Source organism: Bubalus kerabau, chromosome 17 (genome assembly GCF_029407905.1).
Source record: "Bubalus kerabau isolate K-KA32 ecotype Philippines breed swamp buffalo chromosome 17, PCC_UOA_SB_1v2, whole genome shotgun sequence".
In the NCBI taxonomy this organism is placed as follows: Eukaryota; Metazoa; Chordata; class Mammalia; order Artiodactyla; family Bovidae; genus Bubalus; species Bubalus kerabau.
Genome location: NC_073640.1, coordinates 43,362,563 through 43,386,526, shown reverse-complemented (window position 1 = coordinate 43,386,526; position 23,964 = coordinate 43,362,563). Strand labels below are relative to the sequence as shown.

At 45.6% G+C, this 23,964-nt stretch overlaps 1 protein-coding gene across 1 annotated transcript in view; it reads right to left on the bottom strand.

Annotated features, from left to right (window-relative positions):
• Window positions 1-10,491: 10,491 nt before the first annotated feature.
• Window positions 10,492-23,964, bottom strand: part of HYDIN (HYDIN axonemal central pair apparatus protein) — a 419,919-nt gene continuing 406,446 nt past the window's right edge. Inside the window, 8 exon segments of the mRNA XM_055554109.1 lie at window positions 10,492-11,193; window positions 12,200-12,424; window positions 14,370-14,600; window positions 18,604-18,754; window positions 19,530-19,693; window positions 20,756-20,968; window positions 22,545-22,764; window positions 23,555-23,832. Of these exon segments, the coding sequence (XP_055410084.1) occupies window positions 10,711-11,193; window positions 12,200-12,424; window positions 14,370-14,600; window positions 18,604-18,754; window positions 19,530-19,693; window positions 20,756-20,968; window positions 22,545-22,764; window positions 23,555-23,832 (1,965 nt within the window). The 3' untranslated portion in view covers window positions 10,492-10,710.

Genomic DNA, 23,964 nt, shown 5'->3' with positions numbered 1-23,964 from the left:
GTTACCAGCGGTCAACCACAGGTCCATAATATTAAATGATCAACTCCAGGAAGAAATGATTTGGAAGTTTTAAGCTATACGCCATTCTGAGTGTCGAGAGGAAATCGCGTGCTTCCCACCAGGACATGAATCACCCCTTCCTCCAGTATACTCATGCTGTACGTGCTACCTACCAACCTGATAGCTGTCATACTGGACAGTCTGGGTTATCAGATCGACTGTCCAGTATTGCAGTGCTTATTATGTTCAAGGAACCCTTGTGTTAGTCGCTCAGTCATGTCTGACTCTTTGCAACCCCATGGACTCTAGCCCACCATGCTCTTCTGTTCATGGAATTCTCCAGGCAAGTAGACTGGAGCGGGTTGCCATTTCTTTCTCCAGGGGATCTTCCTGACCCAGGGTTAAACCCAGGTCTCCTGCATTGCAGACAGATTCTTTACCATCTGAGCCACCAGGGAAGGCTCTTATTTTACTTAATAACCATTCTAAAATGCAAGAGTAGTAATGCTGGCCATGAGGACATTCTCTTCCTGTGTCTAGTTTATAAATTAAACTTTGGCCAAGACGGTGGAGTAGGGGGACGTGGAGTCTGCAGGTGCAGCGGGGTGCTGGGGGGAGGGTCTGGAGTGGTTCTTGCAGAGTGCCTGCTGGGCACCAGACAAAGATATCACACAAAAAGAAAATCACAGGCCAATACCACTGATGAACATAGACACAAAGCCTCAACAAAATGCTAGCAAACAGAATCCAACAACACATTTAAAGGCTCACACACCACGATCGAGTGAGATTTACCCCAGGGATGCAAACTGAGGAATAAAAACCAGATGATCAACTCAATAGATGCAGAAAAGCCTTTTGACAAAAGTCAATAACCATTTGTAATAAAAACTCCTCAGAAAGTGGACACAAAGGGAAACTACCTCACGTAATAAAGGCCTCGTGACAACTCCATGACAGCGTCGCTCTCACGGGCAACAGGCTGAAAGCGCTTCCTCCAAGACCAGTAACAAAACAAGGGTGGCCGTTCTCACCACTATTGTTCAACATAGTTCTGGAAGTGCTGCTGCTGCTGCTGCTAAGTCGCTTCAGTCGTGTCCGACTCTGTGTGACCCCATAGACGGCAGCCCACCAGGCTCCCCCATCCCTGGGATTCTCCAGGCTACCCATGGCAATCAAAGATGAAAGAGAAATAAAAGAAATCCAGATTGAAAAAGAAGTTAAACTGTCAGTGTTTGCAGATAACATGATACTGTACATAGAAAATCCTAAAGATGCTACCAGAAAACCACTGGTGCTAATCCATGCATCTGGCAAAGCTGCAGGGTACAAAATTAAAGCACAGAAATCTCTTGCATCCCTATACACTAGCAAGGAAAGATCAGAAAAAGAAATAAAGGAAACAATCCCATTTACCACTGCAACAAAAAAGAATAAAATACCTAGGAATAAACCTACCTAAGGAGGAAAAAAGACCAGTACTCAGAAAACAATAAGACACTGATGAGAAAACACACACACACACACACACACACACACACACACACACACACACAAAGAGATGGAGAGATATACCATGTTCTCAGATTGGAAGAATCAATATTGTGAAAATGACTATACTACTCAAAGCAACCTACAGATTCAGTGCAACCCCTATCCGATTACCAATGGCATTTTCACAGAATTAGACTCAAAAATTTTTACAATTTATTTGGAAACACAAAAGACACCGAATAGCCAAAGCAATCTTGAGAAAGAAAAATGAAGTTGGGGGAATCGGGCTCCCTGAGTTCAGCTTATACTAAAAAGCTACAGTAATCCAGACAGTATGATACTGGCACAAAAACAGAAACACAGACCAAGTCCATGCACCTGTGGTCAACTAATCTATGACCAAGGAGGCACGAATACACAACGGGGAAAAGACAGTCTCTTCAGTAAGTGGTGCTGGGAAAACTGGACAGCTACCTGTAAAAGAATGAAATTAGAACACTCCCTAATACCATACACTAAAATAAATTCAAAATGGATTAAAGACCTAAATGTAAGGCTGGACACTATAAAACTCGTGGAGGAAAACACAGGCAGAACACTCTGACATAAACTATAGCAAAACCTTTTTTGACCCACCTCCTAGAGTAATGAAAATAAAAATAAACAAATAGGACTCAGTAAATGTAAAAGCTTTTGCACAGCAAAGGAAACCACAAACTAGAAGAAAAGACATCCCTCAGAATGGGAGAAAATATTTGCAAATGAAGCAACTGACAAGGGATTAATATGCAAAATATACAAACAGCTCATACCAAAGAAACAAACAGCCTAATCAAATACCAAAGAAATAAACAATCCAATCAGAAAATGGGTGGAAGACCTAAATAGACATCTTTCCAAAGAAGACATACACATGGCCAAGAGACACATGAAAAGATACTCAACATCACTAATTATTAGAGAAATGAAGATCAAAAGTACAATGAGGTACCTCCTTACACCAGTCAGAATGGCCATCACTAAAAAAATCTACAAACAGAAAATGCTGGATAGGGTGTAGAAAAAAGGGATCCCTCTTACACTGTTGGTGGGAATGGAAACTGATACAGCCATTGTGGAGAACAGTCTGCAGGTTCCTTAAAAATCTGAAAATAGTACTACCTTATGACCCAGCAATCTCACTACTGAGGATATACCCTGAGAAAACCATAATTCAAAATTACACACATACCCCAGTGTTCATTGCAGCACTATTTACAATAGCCAGGACACAGGAACAACTTAAATGTCCAATGACAGATGAATGGATGAAGAAGTTGTGGTAAACATATATGCAATAGAATATTGCTCCCATCACTTCATGGCAAATAGAAGGCGAAAAAGTGGAAGCAGTGACAGATTTTATTTTTTGGGCTCCAAAATCACTGCAGATGGTGACTGCAGCCATGAAAGTAAAAGACACATGCTGCTCCTTGGGAGGAAAGCTATGATAAACCAGACAGCATGTCAAAAAGCGGAGCTGTCGCTTTGCCGACAAAGGTGCACATTAGTCAAAGCTATGGACTTTTTCCAGTAGTCATGTATGGACGTGAATGCTGGATCAAAAGAAGGCTGAGTGCTGAAGAACTGATGCCTTTGAACTGTGGTGCTGGAGAAGACTCTTGAGAGTCCCTTGGACTGCAAGGAGATCAAACCAGTCAATTCTAAAGGAAATCAACCCTGAATATTCATTGGCAGGACTGATGCTGATGCTAAAGCTCCAATACTTTGGCCACTTGATATGAAGAATTGACTCCTTAGAAAAGACCCTGATTCTTAGGAAGACTGAAGGCAAAATGAGAAGGGGGCGGCAGAGGATGAGAAGGTTAGATAGCATCACTGACTCAATGGACATGAGTTTCAGCAAACTCTGGTAGGTAGCGGAGGACAGAGGAGCCTGGTGTGCTACAGTCCATGAGGTCAAAAAGAGTTGGACACGACTTAGCAACTGAACAACAACAATTACTCAACCATAAAAAGGAATGAAATTGGATCAGTTATAGAGATGTGGATGGGCCTAGAGTCTGTCATACAGAGTAAATTAGAAAACAGATATTGTATATTGATGTATATATGTGGAATCTAGAAAAAATGGCACAGATGAACCTATTTCCAGGGCAGGAAGAGACACAGATGTAGAAAATGGACATATGGACATAGCGATGGGGGGAGAGCCAGGGGAGAGGGGAGGGTGAGACAAATTGGGAGGTTAGGATTGACATATATACACGACCATGGGTAAAATAGCTCATGGGAACCTGCTGTATAGCACAGGGAGCTCATCGCAGTGTTCTGTGATGACCTAGTTGGGTGAGCGGGGCAGGGGAGGGAGGTCCAAGAGGGAAGATATATGTATACATATAGCTGACTCCCTTCATTGTACAGCAAAAACTAACACAACATCACAAAGCAATTATACTTCAATAAAAAAATAGAATAAAATGAGTAACTAATGAGAACCTACTGTGTAGCACAGGAGAAAAAAGAAGGTACATATTAGCCACTTATACTATTATTTAACCAGTTCTTTCTTTAACAAGTACTTTTAAAAATCTTAAATTCCTATTTCAACCTTCAGTTCAGTTCAGTCGCTCAGTCGCATCCAACTCTTTGTGACCCCATGGGTTGCAGCATGCCAGGCCTCCCTGTCCATCACCAATTCCTGGAGTTTATCAAAACTCATGTCCATTGAGTCGGTGATGCCATCCAACCATCTCATCCTCTGTCGTCCCCTTCTCCTCCTGCCCCCAATCTTTCCCAGCATCAGGGTCTTTTCAAATGAGTCAGCTCTTTGCATCAGGTAGACAAAGCATTGAGTTTCAGCTTCAATATCAATCCTTCCAATGAACACTCAGGACTGATCTCCTTTAGGATGGACTGGTTGGATCTCCTTGCAGTCCAAGGGACTCTCAGGAGTCTTCTCCAACACCACAGTTCAAAAGCATCAATTCTGTGGCGCTCACCTTTGTTGATAGTCCAACTCTCACATCCATACATGACTACTGGAAAAACCATAGCCTTGACTACAAAGACCTTTGTTGGCAAAGTAATGTCTCTGCTTTTTAACACGCTGTCTAGGTTGGTCATAACTTCCCTTCCAAGGAGTAAGCGTCTTTTAATTTCATGGTTGCAGTCACCATCTGCAGTGATTTTGGAGCCCAAAAAAATAAAGTCAGCCACTGTTTCCCCATCTATTTCCCATGAAGTGATGGGACCGGATGCCATGATCTTAGTTTTCTGAATGTTGAGCTTTAAGCCAACTTTTTCACTCTCCTCTTTCACTTTCATCAAGAGGCTCTTTAGTTCTTCTTCACTTTCTGTCATAAGGGTGATGTCATCTGCATATCTGAGGTTATTGATATTTCTCCCGGCAATCTTGATTCCAGCTTGTGCTTTATCCAGTCCAGCATTTCTCATGATGTACTCTGCATATAAATTAAATAAGCAGGGTGACAATATACAACCTTGATGTACTCTTTTCCTATTTGGAACCAGTCCATTGTTCCATGTCCATTTCTAACTGTTGCTTCCTGACCTGCATACAGATTTCTCAAGAGGCAGGTCAGGTAGTCTGGTAGTCCCATCTCTTGAAGAATTTTCCACAGTTTGTTGTGATCCACACAGTCAAAGGCTTTGGCATAGTCAATAAGGCAGAAATAGATGTTTTTCTGGAACTCTCTTGCTTTTTCCATGATCCAGTGGATGTTGGCAATTTGATCTCTAGTTCCTCTGCCTTTTCTAAAACCAGCTTGAATATCTGGAAGTTCATGATTCATGTATTGCTGAAGCCTGGCTTGGAGAATTTTGAGCATTACTTTACTAGCATGTGAGATGAATGCAATTGTGTGGTAGTTTGCGCATTCTTTGGCATTGCCTTTCTTTGGGACTGGAATGAAAACTGACCTTTTCCAGTCCTGTGGCCACTGCTGAGTTTTCCAAATTTGCTGACATATTGAGTGCAGCACTTTCACAGCTTCATCTTTTAGGATTTGAAATCGCTCAACTGGAATTCCATCACCTCCACTAGCTTTGTTCGTAGTGATGCTTTCTAAGGCTCACTTGACTTCGCATTCCAGGATGTGTGGCTCTAGGTGAGTGATCACACCAAGGTGATTATCTGGGTCGTGAAGATCTTTTTTGTACAGTTCTTCTGTGTATTCTTGCCACCTCTTAATATCTTCTGCTTCTGTTAAGTCCATACCATTTCTGTCCTTTATTGAGCCCATCTTTGCATGAAATGCCCCTTGGTATTTCTAATTTTCTTGAAGAGATCTCTAGTCTTTCCATTCTATTGTTTTCCTCTATTTCTTTGCATTGATCGCTGAGGAAGGCTTTCTTATCTCTCCTTGCTATTCTTTGGAACTCTGCATTCAAATGGATATAACTTTCCTTTTCTCCTTTGCTTTTCGCTACTCTTTTTTCCCCAGATATTTGTAAAGCCTCCCCAGACAGCCATTTTGCTTTTTTGCATTTCTTTTTCTTGAGGATGGTCTTGATCACTGCCTCCTGTACAATGTCATGAACCTCTGTCCATAGTTCATCAGGCACTCTGTCTATCAGATCTAGTCCCTTAAATCTATTTCTCACTTCCACTGTATAATTGCAAGGGATTTGATTTAGGTCATTCCTGAGTAGTCTAGTGGTTTTCCCTACTTTCTTCAACTTAAGTCTGAATTTGGTAATAAGGAGTTCATGATCTGAGCCACAGTCAGCTCCTGGTCTTGTTTTTGCTGACTGCATAGAGCTTCTCCATCTTTGGCTGCAAAGAACATAATCAATCTGATTTCGGTGTTTGCCATCTAGTGATGTCCATGTGTAGTCTTCTTGTGTTGTTGGAAGAGGGTGTTTTTTATGACCAGTGCGTTCTCTTGGCAAAACTCTATTAGCCTTTGCCCTGCTTCATTCTGTACTCCAAGGCCAAATTTGCCTGTTACTCCAGGTGTTTCCTGACTTCCTACTTTTGCATTGCAGTCCCTTATAATGAAAAGGACATCAGTGTTGGGTGTTGGTTCTAAAAGGTCTTGTAGGTCTTCATAGAACTGTTTCAACCTTGCTTATGCCTTAAAATCATGGGCTTGAATAGTGATATATTTTTATAAAACATAAATTGTTCTTTCCTTTACTGGTGGGATCATCACAGCTTTTAAAACCCCTGCCAATATAACCTTACAAATAAAGGTGGGTGCAGCAACAATCTGAAAACTGCTCCAAATACAGATTCATCTCCAGAAGACAATGCACGGCTTAGCAGCTTCCTTCCTGTACCTTGACACCAAGTAGCACTGATAAGGGCATTTCTAAATGTCTTGTAAGGTTTATGTCTAGAATTTTGATGATGGTTGATGTAAAACAATGAAAAAATAACCAATGGGAACAATTTGGGTCTATTTCTCTACTGTGTGCTCATTTCCCCTAGACCCATATCTAATATAATTCTTCATGTTTCTTTTGCTGTTTGGTTTGGCTTTTTCTTAAAGGTGAACTGAATTTCTCATGGGTCATAATGTGATAGAGTTTTTAAATAATTGAAACAATAAGGAGATGTTTATTTTTTTACCAGAAGAAACTCTTTTCTTCTGAAATCACATTCTGGCCTAGGTTGCTAAGAAACCAGTTTTTTGCTTAAGGCCCAAATCAATGTTTTGTCCTACCTTTAGTTCAGAAGTTCCTGGAAATAACTGCTATTGTTGTTTCTCTGATATCTTGGAAAGTGTCGACTAGTTAAGTTCTCCACCTGTAATTTGGCAGGGATACTGAGAACAAAACCCAAGGGTCTCCACTGCCTTCTCTATGCGCTCACTTCTCTGTCCGTGGGGACCAGTCCTGGCCAGGCCTGCTGTGCTCAGACTGTTCCAGACTAGTGGATAATTAGTATGTCTGCTTACACACTGGCCATCATTTCACATTGGTTGCAACTCATCTGCACATGTGTGATGACACCTGGTTAGCAACACATAACTTACGGGCATTATATACCAAGAAGGGGCTTGTGAGACTGTAAGACACGGTCCCTGAATCTTGAACTACACAAAGCAGCTTCTCCAACAGCAGTGTGATTTTGCTGGAGTGTCAGGGCAATATGTTGAGGGTCTAAGAGGCTTGGGAAATCCCACATTTGGCATTTCTTAGTATCTGGTAGGCCCTCGTGGTGTCACAATATAATCACCTCCGACCTGAGGCCCGTCTAGCCCAGAGAAGTGTCTAGACTCACCAGGATGCCATACTCCCCAGGGCCTCCGTGTAGAACGAATGGCGTCAGGGGGCCGCATTCACAATCGTTTTCCAAGCACCATGGTCTCTGGGACTGTGCCACCTGGGCCCTGATATTTTCTCAGCACTCCTCAGTGAGATGTCTCTTGGTCTGCTTTGCTGAGAAAGTGTTCTTTCAAATGCAACTTCTACGAGCTTTTGTCAGGATGCTTGTTTTCACCACGCCTCCCCTCCAGCCCTCTGTTGCGCTATTCTGCCATTCCAAACCAATGGAATGCCAATATTACCAATATGAAATGATTTTCGTCATTGCCTCTTTTGAGGCCAAGGAAATGTAAGAACCACGTACAGGAAAGCGATGTACCCCATCTCAAGTCATCCCGGAAGCGGGTTCATGCTGGGGCAGGGTCTGGGCTGGGTGCTTGGTCCCAGGGACGTATGTCTCCAGGCCGATGAGGCTTGGGCCCTAGACTCAGTGGCTGGTGGGAGCAGGACGCGGCTGAAGCAGGGGAGTTGCCCCTGGCCACCTAAAGGCACTGTTTCGCTGGTGGTGATACTGGGAAGTGACCGGTTTCTGTAGCAACTAGTGTCTAGGGTGGTGGCTGGGAGCCCCACAGCCTCAAGGGAACATAGCTGAGTCTTGACCCTCGCATTTAGAGAAATCTTGAGTCTCACTGCACTTGGACCATGGATGTTTTAGTCAGCTTCTGCACAGCTTCCTCCCTCTTTCCTGCAGTCTTAAGAACTGTTTATTATACGGGGTTTAAAAGTGTTGAAAAGGTTTACCCTTTTAGAAGCAGCTGGTGGTGGGCCAATGGCTCCCCTCCCCCCAGATCTGCCTCTGGGGAATGGGTGGGAGGGGGCACTTTTGAGGGGAGGTGCCCATCTCACTCACTAGGCTGTAGGCAGAGTTGGTGAGATTCTCTCCAGGGCTCTAATGAAGAGCTTTAGGGGCTGTGGGCTCAGCAAAGGCTCCAGTTCTCCTGGGGCCTTTACAGCCGCGATCTCTGCACTGTGCACGCAGCCCCCACCCCCACCCAGGAGGGCATCAACATGCAGATTCTGACTCAGTAGGTCCAGGCGGGCCTGAGAGTCTGCATTCCTAGGTGCCACTGATGTGAGGAGGCCCAGGCTTCAGAGCTGTGATGACCACGTGGGATCCTCACTTGGGCAGCGATGGCATCCCTCAGAACCTGGCAAATTCTCAGGCCACTCAAACCTACTAAATCAGGCCCTCTGAGGGTGGGGCCCGGCAGTCTGTGGTCAGCAAGTCCTCGGGGTCATTCTGACCGATAGTGAGCTTGAGAACCATTGGTTTCTTTGGACTCTCTACTGGGTGGTTAGAGGGCGTGCTCCTTACTCTGTGCCCCTTGGCGTGCTGCTCGTTTAATCACTGGGAGTACCCTGCTGTCTTGTTCTTCAGCTTTATTCCTATCAGCACGGTCTTCAGGGGTCACAAAAATGAGCTTTCAAGTGTGTGTGTGCAGCCTCTTTAGGAGAGGCTTCATCTGGTATAGCTGTGTGTCAAGCGTAATGGGCTGAGGGTCGGAGGGAGGTACAAAGAGGTGGGAGAATCTCTGTCCATTAGAAAACACCTCCAGAAGCCATGTCTTGTTAAAAACACAGGTTTCTGGGCCACACCCTTGGGGTTTCTGACTCAGTAGGTCTGGGGCCGGCCCTGAGAACTTGCATTTTTAATAAATTCCCAGGCGATCCTCAGGCTGTCGGTCCAGGGATCATTTCTGAGTGCCACCTCTTGGGCACATCCATTCCCAAAAGGCCATGGAGGTTCTTTTATGCCTCCTTCTTCTCTTGCAGGTGGAGTGGATGAGGAGAGGGGAGGAGGTGGAGGCTGGGAACCCTCAGGCATAGGTGTGTGTGTGCATTTGTGCAGAAGCCTGTTGGCCCTCCACTCCTATGCCTGAGGGCCAGTCTTCAACCACTTTTATGTCAACAGGTGGTGCCAAGAGGTGAGTGGCTCTATTAAGACCACTGCAGGGCCCCAGGGAGAGTCCAGGGAGGCACTCTCCCCAGAGCTGGGGCCTCCATGGTGCCTTCCCTCTGAAGAAGGGCACCAGCCAGACTGTCACCCTTTGTGAGCACGCAAGACAGCTGCAGTTAAAACGTATCAACCTGAGACATGGTCCCCCTGGAAGCAGATTCCTGACTGGCTCAGCATGCCTGGCCAGGTGGCTTTTGATCTGTAGCACTGCTTCTCAACTCTGCTATACAAGCTAAAAAGATGCCAGGTCCCTCCCTGGACTGATTAAATCAGTATTTGGGGAGGTGGGGTCTGGACCAGAATTAGGCAGAGACTCACTGCTCCACAAGCTGAGTGGGGTTGGGGACCTGGGATCTCTATTAGCATCTCTTCAGGATCTGGCCTTCTGTGAGAACTTTCTATGGGAAATAGATCAGGGACCCAGAGATTGGGGAGCACCCCAACTTTTGTCCCTGCAAAAACTGGCTTGATGTATCTGCTCTTTGCTTTGAAAGTAGTGACCTGTTTGGCTTTCATATGAAAGCAGAATAAAATACAGTGTCAAAACAGAGTCATGGCTAAGGGCTCCTGAAGCCATCGTGGGTTTTAAAAAGAAACTGCGGGGCCCCAGAATCATGTGCTGCTAAGTGCCGTGTGAGGGAAGGTCACCTTATTAAACGTGGGGACTATTACACAGTGCCTGGGCTTTGCAGGTATATTAAGAAACCAAATTTAGAGACTTGCTCTTGCAAAGTAAAATATAGCTCTGTTTTATATGGTTACTGTGTTAAACATGGAGTATCTGTATTTCATATAGATATTTGGAATTCATATAATGTGAAAATAAGTGCCCTTATAATTGAACTGGAGATAGTACCTTTAGAATTCTCATTATTTCCTTTATTCTTTGTGGGGCTTAGAACAACACAAAGGTCTTAACGGCTGATGAGATGGCTTTTTGATGACGCTGCCAACCCTGGTTCACACTACGGGGTGATCCCCTTCAGGTAATAAACCCACTTAGTTGCAGTGTCGCTGCCTTCTCCGGGCGGGCAGGTCACAATCAGCTTGCTGGTGATGGGGGTTTTGCTGCCCGATGGGTTTCCTTCGAAGTAGACTGTGATGTTGTTGATCTTCTTGGGCTTCACAGAGTCCGTGGCGCGGATGGAGAACGCGTTGTTCTCCACGATGAAGGAGAAGGTGACCGGGCGGTAGAAGACGTTCTTGAAGGGGATGACGATGCTGTAGCCGGCTCGGATCAGGAAGGGGCCTTGTGGCTTGGGGGCCAGAGCCACCCCGAAGAGGGGGATGGTGTACTCGCCACCCGCGAGCGACGACAGGGTCAGGATGCCCTTGCTCTCGCCCAGGTGGCTGGGCTCGAAGTACACCTCCACGCTGACCTCCGTGCCGCCCTGCGCCCCAGGCGCCGCGTAGATGACCTTTTCCGTGTGGAAGTCTGGACTGTCGGTCTGAAAGGGGAACACATGTGCTCGGCTCACCCTAGACCCTGAAGAGCAAGCCTGCAGCTCTGGGCCTCCCCAGCCCCACCAGCCTCCGACATGAGCAACCTAGGCTTGTGTAAGGCAGGGCAGGCTGTACAAAAGTCGAGGCCTTGTGACTCTCTTGAAGAGTAGGTATTACTAGTTTATCCCTAGTTTACTAAGAAGAACCAAGGCCAAGAGAAACTGAGGCAGGGCGATGTGGGCAGCGGCCCTTGGTGCTGATCCCCTGTGCCTGCACTCCTTTCCTTCCATAGGCAAGGAGGACTGGACATTCTGGCTCCTCGGGGATGGGGGCGGGGAAGGGGTGGGGCGCGAGTTCTGGATAATAAGCTGAGAACAGAAGTGCAAGGCATCCCTTCCACACCGGTGTGTTTAGGTGCCAGTTCAGGCCTTCTCTTCACGCCTTTGCTCCTATGACTGGAACATTTGAGTATTGGTAAGATATTCATACAAAGAATAAACAGTGAAGTGAAGATTCAAATCCAGGTCTGTTGGATTTCACAACGTGTACTCATGACCACTGAGCTCTCAGTAGAGCTTACCAATAACTTACCAATACTCTCACAGGATAGCTGTCAGGATTTTTTAAATATGCATGTAAAACTGAGCCTGGCCCATAGCCAAGTGTTCCATATATGCTACCTATTACATCAGTGTGAATACAGGATTAACTACTGAAACAGAACCTCCCCAAAACCAACTATCTCTGCACCGACTGCTGAGCAACGCTGCCCACACCCCCCACCTCCCCACCCCCGCCCACCACACTCCAGCTTGTTAAACTAGAAAGTCTGTGAGGAAGAACCCAGACCTGATATTTTTTCTGATACTCTGTTTCTAGCTGGGAGTTTTCAACTAGATGAAGGCCCTAAGTAGGAGTTTCATATTTCTGCACCCCAGTGTCCCGCTCCCGCTGTTTCTGAGCCCAGACTTCTGGAAAGCGGAGGGCAGAGGGTGGGGCCGGGCTGCTCACCCTGCAGTAGTATTCTGTCTTCTGCCGAGTGTAATTGGTGAACTTGGCAAAGATGCTCTGGCCGCTGCCAAGAACAGCCTGGAAGTGGACGGGCTTTTCAGGCAGTGCTGGCAAGGCTTTCAAATTGAGCTCATATGGGTAGTAACCCAGCTCGCTGTTGTGCAGTGTCAGTTTCCCGAAGCTTTCTCCAGCTTTCAGGGGCTGGAATTCAAATGTGAAGGTCCCCTGCGAGAGAAGACAGAGGCTCCTGTGATGCTGAATGTCCGTCCCTCCTCTGCCCCTTTGGGGACCTCAGAGCAGGTCGGCAGTAGATGCTCACACTGATCTTGAGCCTGGAGAACCTCTGTCCAAACCAGCCCACTTTTACTCCCTGGAATTTTTCCCTAGTTGGGATATTTCTGTATCTGGAATCTCTCTGAATATAAAAATAGGTACTGGATCCTCTCTTGAGAAGCATAATTACAGAGACAGGAGTGGGTAGGCTGGGGGAGCAGAAGGGCTAAAAGTCAGGCAGCTCCTTCTCTGCTCATGGACAATCTCCAACCAGCTTCTGGGGTTCTACCATCATTTAGAGGAGGCATTCTGCTTCCTCTATTGTCATCCAAAGCAAAACAAAACAAGAACCAAAGAGTGTTGCTTATAAAAGCAAAATAAGGTCAATAATTTCAATGTATTAGCAGTAAAAGACTGGATAAATAAATTATACGTTACTCACTTCAGTGGAATATTATGTAGCCATTAAAAAGGAAACACCAAAGCTCTAATCATTGAAATAAAAGGTGGTAATAATATTTTAAGTGGAAAAAAAGAAGATTCCAGAAATGTATATGAGTTCATTGTTGTGGAGAGGAATATTTCTACATATGTATACAAAAGACACAGCAAGGCTATATTGAACTGTTACCAGTAATTGTCTTAGAGTTGGGGAAATGAGATTTTGGGGACTTTTCTATTCTTGTTTTTGGGGGGGGGGCATGCCAAGTGGCATGTAGCGTCTTAGTTCCCTGACCAGGGATTGTATCTGTGGTCCCTGCAGTGGAAGCATGGAGTCTTAAGCACTGGACTGCCAGGAAGTCCTGGGACTTTTATTTTCTGTTTCATGTACATAGAGATAAAATAGTCTTTTTTGTCATGAACAGATATTGTTTCTTAAAAAACTGGGTCTTATTGAAAAATAAAGAGGATATCGTTAAAGTTGTTGTAGATGTTTAACAGAAAAAAATGCAGTGTTAAAATTTACATGATTTTACCACAATTAAAAATATTTGATGAAAATGGACAAATGTGTAAACAAATATAATTTGCCACAACAGACTCAAAAAGATAAAGAAAATCCATACAGTCCTATAACCATTAATCAATAGTAAAAAAAAATTTCCCTTAACAAAATTCCAGGATCACAAAGCTTTCTTTTTACCAATCTAATATTCCACAAATTCTCCCATAGAAAAGAATAGGAGGAAACCTACCTCAACGAACATAATCTGTACATCAGACTCCAACAAGGCTAACAGAAGAAAGGAAAACTGGATGCCAGTTTCCTTACTGAACATACATACAACACATCTAATAAAAATATTATCAACTGATCCAGTAACACTATTAAGTGTACCTTGCTGTCCTTTTCACTACATATATTCCATGTGACTTATATAATTAGGAAAAGTAAGAAAAATAATTTAAATTGAGCAGGGCAAACAAACATGTAACAGAGACAGCTAGTATTACTCGTTCAGTCGTGTCCGACTCTCTGCGACCCCATGGGCTGTAGCCCACCAGGCTCCTCTGTCCATGGAATTCTCCAGGCAAGAATACTGGAGTGGGTTGCCATTTCCTTCTCCAGGGGATCTTCCCGACCCAGGGATGGAAGCTGGGTCTCCTGAAATGAGGGCAGATTTTTACTGTCTGAGCTACCAGGGAAGCCCCAGAGGCTAATAAATAATTTCCTTTAACATGCCTGAGCCAAAGCTCTATGTGGCCCTGGTTTATATGAGGACTTCGGTGGCAGGGGAAGGGAGAGAATAGGACCATGATGGATCGGTCGTCTTCCACCCTCCTGATCACTGCCAGGCTGCCCCGACTCAAGGATGCAGAAGTGGGTCCAGAGGCCCCCTGGGCAGAGTCTCCATCACAGATGTCCAGTGGGGAGCCCCCACAGGCAGGGCCATACCTCAGAGTTGGCGGGCACCACGAACTGGGAGGGCAGGCTGATGTCGGGCATCCTGCATTCCGTGGAGAAGGTCACCATGTAAGGCAGGGGGTTTTCCACCTTGATGAAGGCCGAGGTGCTCTGCCGGATGGGGCTCACCATCTCAATGGTTTTGATGACGCCTGAAGGGATGACCCTGAAACTCAACGTGTAGTATAAGAACTCGTTGGTCACCTCATTTCGGAAGATCACCTGGATTCACAGAGAGAGTGGGAGGAAGTGAGGCGGAGCAGAGGGGTTAGTTCGGGGTCTTCCACCATCGACAGGATCCTTCTCTCCGTTAGCAATGCCTGGGCATGTGAAGCATGGGCCCTCCCAGCCTACGTGAACCCCGCCACCCAGCCTTTCTCTTCAGGTGTTCTGCTCTGGCTCCTTCCAGGTGCGCAGGCATGGAGGAACCTGGGCTGCTTTAGAAGAGGCGAGAGCAGCACGGTCTAGGGCTGAGGAGGAAGGTGTTCTCAGTGGGGACAGCGAGTGCTCCTGGAGAACAAGCAGGACCTCAAGAGGTTCATGCTGTGGTGGGTTTCACCCCTATTCCTGCTACTGCTGGAACAGTTAATACATCAATACTACTACTACTAATAATGGCATCTAACACTTAATGATTACTGTGTCCTAGGCACTGGAAGTTGGACCATAAAGAAGGCTGAGCGCCGAAGAATTGATGCTTTTGAATTGTGGTGCTGGAGAAGACTCTTGAGAATCCCTTGGAAAGCAAGGAGATCAAACCAGTCAATCCTAAAGGAAATCAACTCTGAATATTCACTGAAAGGACTGATGCTGGAGCTGAAGCTTCAATACTTTGGCCACCTGATGTGAAGAGCCGACTCGCTGGAAAAGATCCTGATGCTGGGAAAGATTGAAGGCAGGAGGAGAAGAGGGTAGCAGAGAATGAGATGGTTAGAGAGCATCACCAACTCAATGGACACGAATGTGAGCAAACTCAGGGAGACAGTGAAGGACAGAGAAGCCTGGTGTGCTGCCGTCCATGGGGTTGCAAAGGACTGGACACAACTCGGCAACTGAATGACAACAACAAGCCCTGGAGGTACTTCTTTAATTCACACAGCTTGTGGGCAACATTACTATTTCCCTCACTGATTTTTCTAAAGATGAGGAAACTTTAGAAGTTATCTTGCCCAGGGTCTTGTGCAAAAAATTATCAGAACCAGGATTTGAGCCCAGGTTGGCTTGCCTCCAGAGCTCACACTTGCAGCCCACATCTGACTTGTGGACAAGTTGCCCCCCTTTCACAGTTCTTTTCCTGGATGTCTAATGACATTCAGCATCTTCCCCTGTGCTTCCTGGCCACTCAGACATTTACTTCTGTGAGGTAGAGGATTCCAGTTTTTTGTCCTTTTTAATCCCTTGAGTTGTTTATCTTTGTTAGGTGATAATAGTTCCTTACATACCTGCCTTTTTATTTTTGACCTCTTCTTGTCTTTAGAGTGCTCTGACCTCCTCTGCATTTTGATAGGAGTGTTGTTTTGTGTTTAAAGCAATCATTTATATGTTTAGGTTGAAGTCAGCCCTCTTGCTATTCCTTCCCATTTGTCTCTTATTTTTTTAATTCCTTCGTTGCTACTTTTCTGCCTTCTTATGGATCAATGTGAAATCTCTTGGGATATATTTTATTTCCTCTATGGCTTCTTAGCTCTATTTTTAAATGACATAGTTTTAGTAGTTGCTCTAGAACTGACAACTTATCAACATTTCCTGTAGAGTTGGTATTTTATCGCTTCCCACTTCGTAACTGACGCATTAGGTTTCTGATCTCACACATCCTACTTCATAAATGCAATAATCTTACTGAGGTATAATCTCATTTACCTACCCATCCCATCTTTTGGGCTTTTGTTGCCGTATCTTTTATGTCTACATGCATTCGTCCACCTTACAATGTTATTATATTTACTATAAACTGCCAGTTGTCTTTTTAAGAAAGTTCTAAGAATAAAAATATATATGTTTCATATTTACGCACTTATTTGCTATTTTTAGAGCTCTTCTTCCCTTCCAGTGGATATCCACGTCCCCACCTGGCATCATTTTCTTTTGACTGAAGAATACCCATTAGTATGTTTTACAGCAAGGCAAGTGGGCTGGCAATGAATTCTCTCATCCTTTTTTTTTTTATCTGAACATGTCTATTTTACTGTCTGTTTCAAAGGATATTTTCAGTGAATAAAGATTTCTAGGTTGACAATCTCTTCTTTCAGCACTTTTCAGAGTGCTGCCATTATTTCTGAGTCAGTGGTCATTTTTTATTGGTGTCTCCCTGTACATAATAGAACTTTTTAATCTGGTTGTTTTCTATTTATCTTTGGTTTTCAGCAGTTCTACTATGATGTGCACAGGCATGATTTTCTTTGTTTCTCCTGTGAAAACTCTACCAAATTTCTTGGATTTGTAAATTGTTTTATAAAAAAATAAAATCAGGGAAATTTCAACCATTACTTTTTCAGATAATCTTCCCCCCGTCCAACTGCCCCGACTATTAACCCTCTCCTCCTCAGTCACCAAACCTGATACGCTTTGCTCAGACTAGCTCACCATGCTGCAATCAGGAAACTGTCCCGAGGCAGAGGGGATAATCACAGGCTCATTCCATAAACTGGGCTTCTTCAACTACAGGATTCAGACTTTGTCAAATAGCTCTGGATTTTCCCCCCAATCATTTTGAAGAGTATTTCTTCCCTTTATTGTCATGTTTTTCTGTTCCAGGCGCTTCTATAAGATGGGTATTAGAACTTGATTTGTACTTTATGTCTCATAATTCCTTTCAGCTTTATTAAGATACAACTCACATGTTATAGAATCTACCCGTTTACAGTGTACCATTTAGTGCTTTTTTAGTATATTCACAAAGTGGTCCAACCTTCACCACTCATCTTCATCGCCCTCAAAAGAACCCCTTTATCCAGTAACGATCATTCCCATGTCCCCCTAACCCGTCGCCTCTAGTCCTAGGCACCGCTAGTCTACTTTCTGTTCCTATAGACTTTCCTATTCTGGACATTTCATATTAAAAAAAACCACACAACAGGTAGCCGTTTGTGGCTGGCTTTGTTCACACAGTGTGATGTTTGCAGGGCTCACTGCAGTGCTGCCTGCCCCAGTACTCGCTTCCTATCACTTTTTATTGCCAAAGAATATTCCACTGTATTTCTCGTTCACCAGTGGATGGAAATGAGGTTGTTTCCATTGTTTGGCTCTTATGAATAGTGCTGCTATGAACGTTTACATATGGGCTTTTGTGTGGACATATGTTTTCTCTTATTTGGGGAATACATTGCTGAATTCTATGGTAACTCTATGTTTATCCACTTGAGGAGCTGCCAGACTGTCTTCCGGAGTAGCTTCACTATTTCTCTCCCACCGGCAACACATGAAAGATCCCTCTTCTCTACACCCTTGCCAGTACTTGTCATTATTTCCCTTCATTCTTGCCATTTCTTTGTGCTCATGTGCTGTTCTTTTCACTTTAAAATCTTCCCCTAGGTGATTCCATCCTCCATCTTGGTGTCAAGCACTGTCTGTAGGTGGATAATTCCTGTAAGTTCTCTTCAGCCCTGACCTCTCAGTGAGCCGCTGAACCATGCAGTCCTTTTCCTCCAAGCACTTACGCCATTTGGAAATTACCCATTCAGAGTGCAGTCACATGATGAATGCTCATCTCCTCCGCTGGAATGTGTGTTCCAGGAGAACAGAGACTCTGCCTGTTTTTGATCACTGCTATGTTATCAGCATGTAGTATAGCATATGGCACGTGTGCTCAAGAGATGCTTGTTGAACTGATGAATGAGTCAGGAGGAACGGTCCATGCGTGAAGGACCCTGTGGAGTCCTGCAGTCACTGGCTCTGAGATGAATCCTGGCTCTGACGTCACTAGCTGTGTCGAGGGCTCAGCCTGATGCCGGGCGCTCTCTCATCTTTCGCTCTTATTATTGTGGTCTGGTGTCTGATGCCCAGTGTTACCTACTGCTCCAGGGTTTTCATGATTCTGCCACCTTGAGGGCTTGTTATGGGCCTACATGTTGGCTGGCTATCTAGTCTCATCTTAAAGGGTCTGGTCCCCCTAAATGGTCAGTCTCGCAGGATAAGGGAGGGTATATCTTCCCTCCCAACACCAGGATCATCAACCTCAGGGCCAAACCTCCAGAGTCGCAGGGCAGTGCCTTTAGTGTGTGGATACCTTTGCTGTGTACAGTCCCTCCTTGTAGGAGAAGAAGTTCAGCTTGTAATCTTTCTTGGAGGAGGACAGCACATCAATGTAATCAAGGCCCTTTAAGGTGACAGTCAGGTCAGGCTTCTCTGGTTTCAATATTTCCACAATGACCCGGAATCTGGGGGAACACAGGGGTGCAAGAAGAGAGGACGAAATGAGACAGTTTGCCCAAAGGAAAGAAGGCAAGGTACCTTGTCCACTCTTGATTTCACAGAAAGCATGTGGGTCCAGCGTTCTAGCCTCCACACTGTCACTAGTAATAACAGGAACTACCACTTAACAACTCCCTATTATGTGCCAGGTACTGAGTCCTGCTCCACATGGGTTACATTACAAGCTTTTAGTCGCCAGTGTCTGTAGGAGGTACATCTCGTTATCCTCTCTATTTTACTAGGGAAGAAGTTGGGGCGGAGAGAAGGAAGATGCCATGCTCAGGTAACAATGCCGAGTTATAGGCAGAACTAGCATTCAAATGTGGGTCTGGGCCTTTATCCACTATGCCGAGCAGGTAGCTCTCTTCTCCCAGCTTTTGGCTCCTTTTCCATAAAAGAAGGGGACCTGGCTGGCCTCCAGCTCCTCCAGCTTCTTTTCTCTCTGCAAGTACAAGATCTGAGGATCTGGCCAGTGGCTGATGTGATACGACAGGGTTCTCAATAATAACCACCACGATTATCATTTTGACAATAATAACAGCTAACATTTATTGAGGACTTCTTTTGTTCCTGGCACCCTTCCAGGAGATTTACAAGGCATCAGCTGCTCACAGGCAGCCCTGAACAGGACACGCTCTGTGGGGCGCAGGTCAGGCAATGGCTGGCGGCAGCACAAAGGGCCAGACTCGACACTGTGGGTCCTCCCTCCATCCCCTCTTCATCCCCCACCTATTCTCTCACCTCTGGGGCTTGTTCAGCCAGTTGGTGACTGGCAGGAGCTCAGTGTAGGGTGTCTTACATGGCACTTCACGGTAGATATTGGCCACAGCCTTGGGGAGCTCGGAAGTCCCGTGCAGCATGTATAGCCAGCCAGTCCCATCTGGGAGGGGGAAGAAGAGGGTGCCCTAAGAGAAGAACAGCAGTGGTGAGCATGACACAGAGCAGCCTTTATCAGCTACCTCTCAGGCATGGCAGCGACACAGGATTAACGAAGTTATGCAAACAGGTTTAACACTTTTGGAAAGCAGCCTCATAATATGTTTCCAAGAGTCATAAACATGTTCATGTGTATTCGAACCAGGAATCTCATCCCAGGGAACTTACTGAAGAAAAATCCCTGCAGAGGAAGAAGTTATACATAAACGTGTGCGCTCAGTCACTCAGTCGTGACTGACTCTTCGTGACCCTTTGGACTGTAGCCCGCCAGGCTCCTCTCTCCACGGGATTTTTCAAGCAGGGATATTGGAGTGGGTTGCCATTTCTCCTCCAGGGGACCTTCCCAACCCAGGGATCGAGCCAGTCTTTTGCAGCTCCTGCACTGCAGGCAGATTCCTTGCCACTGAGCCATCGGGGATGCACACGTATATTAGAATCGCTTCTACTGATGAAAATTTAGAGATAACTTAAACATCCAATAACTGGGGGTGTTAAATAAATTATGGAACTGTCATTCAATGAAATATTAGTCAACCAGTAAAAATGATTATCATGGAGATTATACAGCTAAACAGAAACATGCTCATGATGTGATGCAATGTGCAAGTAAGCAGGATGCAGAACTGAGGATGCTGTGAGGGCAGCCACGGCTGTCTCTGAGTAAGGATTGGTAAAGAAGACAGAAGAAAACAGTTCTTTTTTTGTGAGGGTAGTAGAAGATTGTGGCTTCCTTTTTAAATCTTTATCACAGTCACCTTGATGTTACTTGTGCACTTAAATTAAGTATTAATTTCTTGGTGCTTCATCCGGGACTTCATTTCAGAGATGAGCCTCTGGTTACAAGAGAAGCCCCTCAACATGAAAATACATGGACAAAAAGGGAAGCTTTGGTCTTGATAAGCTGTGGACACAGTTCCCTGTGGTTTCCACATTATTTGTAGGGTTCCCCCCTTGTCCTGACGTTCTCTCTCCCACAGCTCCTTCCTCCGACCATGCCAGGAAACCCATGTGGGAGGTGGGGCTCAACCCACCTGATGTTTGCGGCTCTCCACGTTCATGCTGCGGGGCCGGTAGGTGATCTCGTAGGGCTTGTTTTGCTGGTGAGGCTCCAGGGTGATGAACTCGGGCCCCTCCCAGTGCTCACCCTCAATGATGGGGTGCAGATTCCAGGTCTGGTTGCTGCGGTTCGAAAGCATGATGGTCTGTGTGTGCTTGGAGCGCACCTGGCAGGTGAAATTCACCACCTGGAAGAAGATGGACACCTCACGCAGGCAGCGGAATTTACAAGTCTGGGGTTCAAAGCAAAGTTTACACACACACACACACACACACACGCATTTGGGAGCTGTCAGTATAGCAAATTTTTTTTTAAAGCCAAGAAACTGGATAAGATCATCAAGAAGTAAGTGTATTTAGAAAAAAAGAAGGAATTTTAGGACCAATTCTTAAAATCCTACACACGCCAATGTTAAGAAAAACCAGAAGGGGAGATGAGACGCAGCAACTATTAAAGTGGGAGGAAAACCAGGAGAGGGCAGTATCCTGGAGGCCACATAACGAAGGAAGTGCTTGAAGGACGAGGGGCTTGTTCAGCGTGTTCAAATGCTATTGACAAGTCAAGTAAGATGAGCAGTGAGAACTAGCCATTGAATCAGCAACATGGACAATACACTGCTATAAAGGGAATCAAAGGTTCACCAAGGGGATGAGAATAGTTTACCAAGAGACCCACACATATATGACCAATTGGTTTTTTACCAAAGTGCAAAGGCAATTTAGTGGAGAAAGGACAATCTATTAAGTAAATGGTTCTGGAACAACTGGATATCTGTGTACAAAAAATGGATTTTTTGAATTTTGATCCATAATCTTATACTACATACAAAAATGAACTCTAAACAGATTGAGGATATAAATTCAAAACTTATGTCCTGAATATACACAGAGCTCTCAAAACACGGTAAAACAAGAAAACAAACAACCCAAATGAAAACGACTGGAACAGATACTTCAATAAAGAAGATAGATGGATGGCCATGAAGTACCTGAAAAGATGCTTGACACCATTAGCCAGGGAAATCCAAATTTAAAACCACAAGATATGATCATGTACCTGTTAGAATGACTAAAATTTAAAAAAAACCTGACCATATCAAGCATTGGCAAGGATGTGGTGCAAGTAGAAACGTCTGAGGTGGCTGATGGGGACATAAGATGACACAACCACTTTGGAAAACAATTTGGTAAGTTCTTAAACAGGCAAACGTGTACCTACCCTATGATCCAGCCATTTCACTCTTACATATTCACCCAAGAAAATGAAAGTATATATTCTTGCCAAGACTTGTACATACACTTTTATAACATACTGCGTGACTCCACGTACATAACATTGTTGAAACAGCAAGAGATGGAGCTCAGGTGTCATTATGACCATAAGCAACGTTGCCAGGAGCTATCAGGTCTCCGCTGCTAGGGCTTCCAGCGACAGGGTGAGCAGAGGTTAACCCAGGTGTCACCCTTTACTTACAGAGCTCATGGCAGAATGTGATCTAGCCAGAGATGTCAGTATACCCTTCCTTGAGAATGAGATGCTTGGGTTGAGAGTTGAAGAATAAATAGGAATTAACTAAATGGAGAGGGGAAAAGGAGTATGTCAGCAGTGGGAAGAGCACGTGCAGAGGCCCTGTGGAGGAGGGAGCAGGTCTGCATGTTTGATGTGGGCACTGAGGACTGTTTGAACAGAGTCTGACTGAGTTCTCTCGTGGGGCTTGCTGGGCCATTCCACCATTGGTCCATCTGTTGGCAGCACCTACTGACCTCTTTTACTGAAGGTGGTCCCACACACACTCCAGACAGGGTTAGGCTCAGAGGACTGCCTCCCTGGATGAAGCAGAGCAAGTTTTTGTGGAGAATCTCCTTGCCCACCTCGGTAGGATGGTAAGTCACTTCAAAAGAAACCTCCATGCCTGCGGTGATATAGCCCTCTTCCGGGCTGATGGAGAACAGAGGCTCAAGTTTTTTGGTATCCCATTTGAACCTTTTCCAAGACAGGAGACAAGAGAGACAGTTTATTAATATCCCAGTTGTATTCTCAGTGCTGCTGAGAAGAGAGTCTGTGTCTGGTTTTCAGGTGGGAGGTTCATCCCCTTGTGCCCTTCCTGGGACCTAGGAGAAGGAAGACTGCCAGGAAAAGCTGGGGTGTTGGACCAAGGCCAAGTCATTCCTGGGTGCGACCTCTTTGCTCTCCCTAGGGGCTGAGAAGGGTGGAAAGTGGTGCATCTTATCTTTCTGTCCACAAGTCACACCCACTGGGGGAGCATGCGCATGAACACATTTAAATGGGTGCCTGAGGTCACACAGCTAGGACATGGTCAGGCCAGGACTGGAACCCTCCCGAGCTGGTAGCCATGACCGATCCCTGCACTGCCTCTCGGGTCTGATCCAAGAGGGTGCAGACAATCCCTTCACATGAGAGCTGCCCCTGATCCTGGTGGCCCTGGGACCTGCTGGCCCTGTGGTCACCCCTCTGTGGTCTGGCCCTTGGTCCAGGCAGGATGGTGCAGACCAGTGCTTCCAGTGCCAAGGCTGCCACATCACAGCTTCAGGGCACTGTTCCCCTGCAGCTGGTGTGAAGGGCGCCCCCTGCAGGTGGGCAGTGTGCAGCAGGCACGGCTGTGGCAATGTGCTGAATGGTGACTGGGCAAGCACCTGCTGGTGGGCACCATTTTTGAGCCTTAACTCCATCTGTGGCATGGGGACCACCAAATACCCACTTTAGAGGGTCCTGGGATAGTTAATGGGAACCCAGGCCCAGGGGACTCTCCTACCTTGCACCCACGTCACCCGTGTTCAACATGAGGATGCGACGCGTGGCTTGTGTCTGACACACGACTGGTCCAAAGGGAAGATGCTCCTGGTCTAGGGAGATCTCCAGGGCCTGGCAGCAGCCACTGATGAGGAAAAGGGGCCGCAGGAGCCCCATGCACTCCATGAACACCTCCTCGGAGAAGGGAGGGACACGCTTTAGTGGGGCGAAGGTGACTTCCAGCTTCTGAACCTCTTTGGGCTTCAGAGTGATGTTGCGGAATGGTGACAAGGTGATGACCTGGACAAAACGACAACAAGTCTCAGCAGCTGAGGGTGGGGTACTCCTGGAGCTCCATTTCTGAGGTCCTGCTGTGAGGATGGATTACTGAGTAAACGTAAGAATGAACTGAATGAAGGAATGGATACAGTC